A 9,936-nucleotide genomic window follows, 5' to 3' on the forward strand; every position below is an offset into this window, starting at 1 on the left:
GCCCCCTTAGGGTTAACACAACCCTGGTTTAAAAACTGCAAATAATGGAGAAACCATGATAAACTGTCACCCGTAGAGCGTTCAAACATGAAGCCCTGTTAATGCAGCAATCCTGCTCTGTAGTAAATTTCTCTTTCAAGTTCAAGTCTGCTACGCATCACTCTACTCCATCTTGCTGATCTCTGCCAGCTGTAATGAATGACTCCCTCCAGCCTGATTCTTTGATAGCTCATTAAGTTGATATTAGACTGAGAGAGTGCAGATCTTTAGTATGCAGGAGAGGTTGTACAACACAACCTCTAAAGGCAAATCAGTGACATTATATCCCAACATGGCAGCTCAAGGGAACAAGTGAAGCTTGTGTAATTGCAAATCTATACCAACTGTGATCAAATCGAAGATGATTTTCCAACAATGTTGCTGTAATATTTAAATATTGATCTGAATTTAGTCTGGAAACTATTTGTCTCAGCATTATTGAGTTGACCAGCAACATCTGTATGTCGAGTCCAGCTGCGATTAGGCTTAGAATTGAATATAGTTGGTTGTAAATGTTCTTTTCTTATCACTACTAGGGAGTCTGATTTGATTGAACCTGCTTTTCCTTCATGAACACCACAGCTCTGTCTCGAGTATGTGCTAACTTGACACCGATTCTGTTTGCTAATGATCTTGTGTTTGATCTAAAAAGCAAAGAAGGCTGTATTTATAAAAATGTAAATCTGAAAGAGCACATTTGAATCCATCTTTCATGTAACACATGTTTTTATTCATCAGCCTTTGTTCATCCGCATATACCCAAAGCAACCCTTTTATCCCTTAGAGGGAACGGCTTATTCCCTTTGGTGGTCATTTAGTTCAGGGGACAGAAATCAAAGCCAGGCGAGGTGTTAAAGGACCAGTTAATCCAAAATTTAAAATTCTGTCATCATTTATTCCCCGTCATGTTGTTCCAAATGCTGATTTCTTCCATGGAACACAAAAGGAGAATTTTGCTTGTCCACCAATTGCATGCAATTAGTTTCCATGCAGGTACAAACGCTTCAAGCTTCAAAAAATGAAGCAAAAACACAATAAAAACATCAAAAAAGGTGTCCGTGCAACTCATGCGCTATATTTCAAGTCTTCTGAAGAGATTCGAGAGCTTTGTGTGAGGGACAGACTGAAATGTAAGGTTTTATTTAATGAAAATCCAGTGAACTGTAACCGGATCATTGAGTGAACTCAAGAATCAGATGAGCTAATCAACTGATTCATTGAAAAGATCCAACTCAAAGGAGCAATTTGTTCACTCATGAACTCATGTACATGGCGTTCCACAAAAGAATACTAAGGGTACGTTTACACGACAACGATATGCTTAAAACGGAGAAGTTTTTCCTTTGAGATTTCCGCGTACAGACCACAGAAAACACCATTGTCAAAATCCCCATTCACACGAATCCGTGAAAACAACTAAAGACGCTGTATTCTGCTGGCATGCCATTAGATGGCGATGAAACACTATAGACTGAAAATGTAATTCACATGTACATGACGTCATCATTTTCACAGATTCGCGTTTTTTGTGGTTTACACGGAGACCGTTTTCAAAACCTTGCACTTTGAAAAGTTTGCGTTTTCAGGCACCCAAAACTGTAACGAACAGTCACAGTTCCATTGTCATGTAAATGAATGTACAAAACACATAAAATTTTTTACGTTTTTAGTTGAAAACGGTGTCGTGTAAACAGCCCCTAAGTCATATGGGTTTAGAATGATATAACACCCTAATGTTACTCCAAACCTGTATGACTTTTCTTTCTTTTGTAATTTTTTTTTTTTACAGGTGATAACTACGTTTTTTTGTTTATTTGTTTGTTTGTTTTATGAAAGAAATTAAAACTTTTAGGATATTTACACGACAACAATGTACTAAAAACAGAAAAGATTTACTTTGCTTTTTTAGGGTACAGATGACAACATTGTGAAAACGATCCCCGTTCACACGGATCCACGAAAATGACTAAAAGCGCTGTATTCTGCTGCCAGGCCAGTAGTTGGCGATTGCACCTATAGACACTAAGGGCCCTATTTTAACAATCTAAGAGCATGGTCTAAAGCGCACGGCGCAAGTGCACTTAGGGCGTGTCCGAATCCACTTTTGCTAGTTTAACGATGGGAAAAATGGTCAGTGTTCCGGGCGCATGGTCTAAAAGGGTTGTCCCTATTCTCTTAATGAGTCATAGGTGTGTTTTGGGCATAATGTGCAATAAACCAATCAGAGTCTCATCTCCCATTCCCTTTAAAAGCCAGTTGCGCTCATGCCATGGCAGATTCGCTACATGGCGGGATTTGCAAGTGAAAAAACTGAACGCTTCTCTAGCGAGGAAACGGATCTGGTCGTGCGCGAGGTTAAAGCACGTGAGCAGACCATCTACAAGCCAGATTCCACCAAAGCATTTTTATCTTTATGCACACAATAATAATATTTTACATTGTAATCCTTTTATTTTTAACATTTGGCATGTTTGTGTGCTGTTGCGCGTCCTTGTGTGTGTAATAAAAATGCATATTACTAAGTGTACGCGCACATATTACGCGCTCTTTAAATAACAAAAAATAAATAAAAAATATTGCGCCATTGACTTTAGACCAGGTTTCAGTCTATTTTAGTTGCCTCAAAATATCAACGTGCCGACAATGTGCCTGAACACACCAGCACGCCCATGGGCGCACAAATGGGTGCAAATACATTTGCTATTTAAACAACGTGGCGCAGGACTTGAAAATGCGAAAACTGTGTCGGGCTGAAACTAGCAAAAAACACTTGAATCGCACCTGCTGCTGCATTGCACCGGGTGTATGATAGGGCCCTAAACATGTAATACGCATGCGCATGACATCACTGTTTTCACAAATTTGCATTTTGGCTGTTTACATGGAGAAAATAATAATATTGTTTTCAAAAACTTGCACTTTAAAAACCCGTTTTCAAATGCTTACATTTTCAGGCCACCAAAACGCCATTTTTTTATGCCAATTTTCCGTTTTCAGTCAAAAACGGTGTTGTGTAAACAGCCCCTAAATCAGCAAGGATGCATAAAATTGAAAACAAGTGAGACAGTAAAGCCATTTAAAATGTTACAAAAGAAGTCTATCTGAAATAAATGTTCTTTAACTTTATATTTATCAGTGAATCATGAAAAAAACACTTTCCACAAAAATATTAAGAAGCAAAACTGTTTTCAACATTGATAATAAAATGATTTTTGAACACCAAATCAGCATATTAGAATGATTTCTGAAGGATCAAGTGACTGAAGACTGGAGTAATGATGCTGAATATTCAGTTTTGCTATCACAAGAATAAATAATATTTTAAACGTTATTAAAGTCCCCCTGTAGTCAATAACTTTATCTCTTAAAACTCATCTTTGATCACCAAAATGACATATTTAAACATTTTTTCCTTTTGAAAAAAAATTCTTCATTCCTTAAAATAGCTTGAATGTAACTCCACACCCTTGCCTCATTTAATATACGTGGATCATTGAATATGCAAATTAGCTCCACCTCCACTCACACAAGCTCAGAGATCCACTCGGTCAACTTACTGAGGTAAACGCTGCACAATGCTATCGCTCTTTACAACATTGAACACATAACAGTAATTAATATGTTTAGCCTTTTGCTAAAACCGCTAATAATGTGTTGCTAATGTTACACAAACCATGTTCCTGTTCGCCATGTCAGAGTCAGACAGCTGCCTTCATACAATCAGTATCCTTACAAATGCTTTGAACAACTCAGAACGTCAGTGGAGAAAGGCATATAGTTCATCATAACATCATAATATGCATCATACACCTGCCATATTGTTAAATCTACATGTTTTTTCATATCAGCAGAAAAATATACCAGGATAACCTGGCTTCTCTCGAGACTCCCTGCTAGTTTGCTGTTACTGATATGTTAAAGCCCGCCGGCACGTTGACGTAACTGGTTACAAGGTAGTTTGTGACGTCATGGACACCAGCGATTTCAAACCACGGGTTTGAAACTGTCTTTTTTTCACTGCAGTTTTAAGGATAAAATACTCAGCAATGGTATTGACATATGAATTTGCAAATGGTTTGTCTTAAAGCATATTAAAAACACCACATAGACATATAAACAACAACATTAAAAACTTGATTTTCACCACATTTCAAAATATAAAACAGTTTTTTTTTTTTTTTAAATGATAATAATATTTCACAGTAAATGCAGCCTTGGTGAGCATAAGAGACTTCTTTCAAAAGCATTTAAAAAATCTTACTGTCCACAGACTTTTGAATGGTTGTGTACAACAACACAATAATCAATGGACTCAGACACATCTATTAAAGAACATTGTCAATGTAATGTTACCAATAACATCAACAATGACATGTTCATCGTGCAGATTAATGCATATGACTGAAGATTCAGATCAATGAACTCCATTAAGAGCCAGACATCTTTCTGTGAATCTCTCATGCCTTCATCCCCAAGACCCCATTTTACCAGATTTACTGCAGTAGGTCACCCAGAGGGGCACCTGCCGAAAGCGAAAAACATCATTTGTATGCACCGACAGACACACCTTCTAACACACAGAGCTGTGGAGTGTGTACAAAAACACCTTCTGCTCCTGAGGGGGGCTGTGGAGGGTGTGGATAAGAAGCTTACACATCCCAGTCTGACAGATTATACATACATCCATGTAAATGAGGCTGCCGACCAGACTCATCGCTTTATGAGAATATTATGAAAATATTAAATATGACAGTGCGATTACAACTAAACCCATCTTGAGAGGATGAACCTTTGATGTGAGGTAAATGTGTTGTGGCTTCATTTGCCTCAGGCGTATGATAATGAACCATCAGTAAATAAAATCATGAACTAAACATGAACTTGTTTACTGTGAAGAAGCTAGCTCTTGTATATTAGGGGTCGTTCGATGTTAGATATGAATCTAAAAGACAATACAGACACTGAGTGTCAGACAACAAAAGAAAGAACACATGACAAGGGTGTCTCAGTGTGAAAGAGTCACATCTTTCAGAACAAACATATTCTTCTGTCCATTTGTTCCAGTGGAAATGGCACTCATCCCACTCGGGCACACAGACTCGAGTCGGGGGTAAAGAGAGTTCACTGGGCCATCTAATGCACAGCTGCTGGCATGTAGGTCAAACTCGCTCACCTCTAAAATCATACTTATCATAAAGGATTTATCTGTTTCCATTAGAATATTTCAGATGCCCCTCTAGCTAAAGTCCTATACATAAGAAGAAAGCTCTGACTACTGCAAATGCATCTGAACAGATGTCTTTTATAGGGTTGTGCAACATTCAGAAGTGGATCACCTTTGTTTTTAAATTAAAGTGAAAGAAAATGAAAAGAAATTACATCTTATTGTAGTTTTCAATATTGTAATATTGTAATAATTTCATATTTCTGTATGAACTCATACACAAAACGGAGTAGAGTATTTTCGGAAAAAATGAATTTAATTTATACATGTTATTTACATAGATACATTCACATTTTTTTTTTTCATTGATTGCAATACAGCAAAAACAATAAATCAAAAACATAAACTTAAAAAAACTTAAGTGAAAATTAGAAATAATTAAGAAAATAAATAAATAAAAAATTTGTTGCAATTAGTTATCACAACTTAAAATTTAGTGTTTTTTTTTTGTTATTGTTGTTGTTGTGACTCAAAAACCCATGTTGATTAAACTTAAAATGTTAAGGCAGCATGAGAACTTACTTTTAAGTTAAAACAACATATTATTAGTTATTCTAATGTTGAATTTTAAGTTGTGAAAACTAATTGCAGCAGTATGTTAATATACACAATATATGGATAATATATACACAATATATACAAAATAAATGGAGTATTTCATAACATATGGAGTATTATATACACAGAACATATAGTATATATAGGCTATATATGTATATGATCTGTTTCTGGAAATACTCCATATGTTTTGTGTATGATAACATGGGTAGTCCATAAATGAAATGATTATGTTGTATGCAATTTAAATTTCTAGAAAGTTAAAATTTAAAAAAGGTAATTTAAATGCATTACTTAAATAATAATAATAATAATAATAATAATACACTATGGTGAAATTATTTTATGTATTTCCCAAAGAGAAGCAGGACCATTTTGTTGTTGTTTTGGACTAATAAAATCTTTGAATGTCAATTCAGTAAATTCATCTTCAACTCAATGTAATTCCAGTTCAACATTCAATTTATGTGGCCAATTTAGTTCAAAATTCTAACTCATGAATGGAAAGAGTCAATTCTTAAATTCTGAATTTGCCCAACCCTAGTCTCTTCACAATAAAAATACCTTCTGGACATTTTTGGACACCTTTCTACAAGATGCCTGTTGTGTTGATTTGAAATATATCAATCTAATTGGAAGTAGTTCCATTCAGTGTCCACTTTCGATTTCCAGCCCACTTTCTCTGGCCCTGAGGTTCTGTTATCTGAAGGGCTCCCCTAGCACTTCCTGTGTCCTAATAACAGCAGGCTTAGACAGTCCATGCTTTTGTGGACATTGTCTCCCAATTATAACCTCACCATCAGGAACAATAGCAGTGGTATGTCTAATCACAATGGCAGGGCAGAGAAGGGTTAAACATCTGTGGTACATGTTGCCTGTTTTTACTCATCTTACTCATGTGGTTAGTATTTTTTCATTTGGTTTGGTATCATTTCTTTGCATTTTGGTTGGGAATGTGGTTGAAGATTAGTGCAAGAAAGCAAATTTAGCCAAAATGTTCTTATGCAGAAACACCCCTATGTGATCCAGCTGCTTTTCTTTGTCCCCCTGTTGTTCTTTTGAAAGTGAGTATAAGTTTCTAAATATCTACAATCATCTAAGCCTATGCAGTGTAAACTCAGTGGGGTCAATGACCCTTTTGTCAGTGCACTGGTTGTAATTGTCGGTTTTGTTGTCTTGGGGATTTAGCATTATTATGGAAAAGTAGGCCAAGTCTATTGATATTTCCATATGAACAATTGGTGCACCCAAACGACCATGCAAATGCAAGATTTATGTAGACCTCAGTCTCATTAACAGTGTGACCTGGTTCTTCTACACATACACACAATGGATAATCTGCAGTCCTTCTTTCCTACAGCTACTAGCAACATAGTAATGAAACCATTCCACTAAGAATGTTAACAATCCCAGATGGAAATACTGGCTGATATTCTGGAAATACTGGTTGATGATGTCCTTTAACTGATATAGCTCACAGCTCCTGAATCCCTTCATACTAAAGAGTTAAAGTCAGGACAGACAGACAACTAACTAGTTAGGACAAATACCCCGCAGTTCAATCAATAAAGAGCCCGGGCACATTATAATATGATTTGCCATATTATATCAATGGATAGGCCCATTAAACATAAGAGCCTGTTACATAATAATGATATGTAAATAAAATAAAGGTCAAGTTGTATTTTAAATCAATGCATTCAGATGGATGAAATGATAGATTTAGACTTGGTAGATCTTGATGGATGGATGGATGGATGGAATGATAAAGAGAATGATAGATAGATAGATAGATAGATAGATAGATAGATAGATAGAACGACAGAATGATAGATAGATAGATAGATAGATAGATAGATAGATAGATAGATAGATAGATAGATAGATGGATGGATGGATGACTGGATGGATTGATGGATGGGTGGGTGGATGGATGTACACACGATAGATAGATAGATAGATAGATAGATAGATAGATAGATAGATAGATAGATAGATAGATAGATAGATGTGCACTAGATAGATAGATAGATAGATAGATAGATAGATAGATAGAACAACAGAACAGAAGATAGAACGACAGAACAATAGATAGATAGATAGATAGATAGATAGATAGAGCGATAGAACAGTAGATAGAACGACAGAACAATAGATAGATAGATAGATAGATAGATAGATGGATGGATGGATGTACACATGATAGATGGATGGATGGATGGATGGATGGATGGGTGGATGTACACATGATAGATGGATGGATGGATGGATGGATGGATGGGTGGATGGATGGATGGATGGGTGGATGGATGGATGGATGTACACACAATAGATAGATAGATAGATAGATAGATAGATGATGGATGACTGGATGGATTGATGGATGGATGGATGTACACACGATAGATAGATAGATAGATAGATAGATAGATAGATAGATAGATAGATACTCTGATAGAGTGAGGTGAAGTGCTGTTCTTTCCCTCATCAATATATCATGTCGCATGACTGTGACTGCTAATGAAGTGATTTCTGAGAGGCAGACGGCGGACTGCAGGAATGATGTTTGTACAGTACAGGATTATGAAGCAGAAGGCAGGGAAAGGCCTGATGTTCGCACTGATTAGATATAGCTACTAAATGACATGCTTAATAAGAGTATTCTCATAATTTTTGTTGTCATAAATGTGATTTCTAAATTTTACTATTCAGTCATTTCGTTATCTATTTGAACTCACCTTGAGAATTGTCAGAGGTTGTGCTAAAATCGGGCACGATGCCTGATCTGTCTGCTTTATTATCAGAGATCTGCGTGTCTTTCATCTGCGTTTCAACAGAGCTGAGCTTCCTCCGATCAAACGCGGCCATGTAGCTGGGATTAGACAGGGATGAGGTGGTGGGGTCCGTTGTTGGTGGTTTAATGGTGGCTGCTGGTGCGGCGACATTTATCGGTTTTCTGGCGGACGCGATCGTGGGCGCTGGTGTTAATGCGACAATACCGAGCCGGTACCCTGGAAACTCGTTCGCGCTCGTATCTGGATGCTCTTCGGCGATTGTACGAGATTTCCTTAGTACTAACGGCAGCGCATCATAGGAATGAACTGCCTCGGATAACCCCATGCACACAAACACGATGAATGGGAAAGCCGGAGATGTAAACATCATTAAGGCAAGCCACCACATAATAATAATCTCAACGCTCCATGAAAACCTCCTCAAAACGGACTTCGCAATGCCCCCGTCTTCCAATTTCCATCGGGTTATTCCAAACCAGGTGGTTTCCAAGCCGCCCCGATGTAGCCTACTCCACCATATCCGAGAGAGACCCCCTTTTTCTCAATGGCTCTGAACCGACTGCAAGGTGTTTGATGCGCACCGACCTGTAGTAGCAGCGAAGCGCTTTAGAGTGGCACACGTACTGGCCAATCAGAATGCAGGATGAGATAACCGCTGAAGTACGATGTGTAGTTTTTCTCTCCGCTTGACAGACGGTGAGGCGTCTGATTGGTCAAAACCAGGCGCATCGAAACCTTGCTGGCTGGTTCACGCTGTCAGGCGATCATTAAAATATTTTCGTTTTATAGCCTATTGTTGAATCAGCCGTGGAGAAAAAAATAAGAAAACGCGTTTCGAAATATTTAAGGACTTTCAAAATTACATTATCACGCAATTCTACTTCATTCTGCGTCCGCGTGAGCAATTATATTCATGGATTATTGCCATTATAACTAAGGTTGTCTAAAAGGATTCTATATACACCACACTGAACAACGACTAGTTTAATAATTTCATTATTTTCTATTTTATTATAGTTTTATATAATTAATTGTATTATATATTGTTACATTTATTTATTATATCCTGTCTTTTATTTATTTATTTTTGTGGTGGTATTTGGAGCTCTGGGTTGATTTCCTGCAGTATCAGTTTCCAAGCACTGTCAGGTTATTATCATCAGCAGCACCATCTTCTGGTTGTGCAAAAGAATGAGGAACATCTGTGGTGCATGTGACACTATCCTGAGCCAGCCATACCAGCAAGATGGAGAAGTGCAATTGGAGAAGTGCAACCGGACTGTAATGCCAGCATTCTAAACAGTGTTTTAAAACAGAGCC

The 9,936-nt window shown here is 37.2% G+C and overlaps 1 protein-coding gene across 1 annotated transcript in view; it reads right to left on the reverse strand.

Moving 5' to 3' along the window:
• Positions 1-9,201, reverse strand: part of si:ch211-158d24.2 (multiple epidermal growth factor-like domains protein 9) — a 48,624-nt gene extending 39,423 nt beyond the window's left edge. Inside the window, 1 exon segment of the mRNA XM_051903425.1 lies at positions 8,560-9,201. Within this exon segment, the coding sequence (XP_051759385.1) occupies positions 8,560-9,004 (445 nt within the window). The 5' untranslated portion in view covers positions 9,005-9,201.
• Positions 9,202-9,936: the final 735 nt, after the last annotated feature.

This window comes from Ctenopharyngodon idella, chromosome 8 (assembly GCF_019924925.1).
Source record: "Ctenopharyngodon idella isolate HZGC_01 chromosome 8, HZGC01, whole genome shotgun sequence".
Taxonomy (NCBI): domain Eukaryota; kingdom Metazoa; phylum Chordata; class Actinopteri; order Cypriniformes; family Xenocyprididae; genus Ctenopharyngodon; species Ctenopharyngodon idella.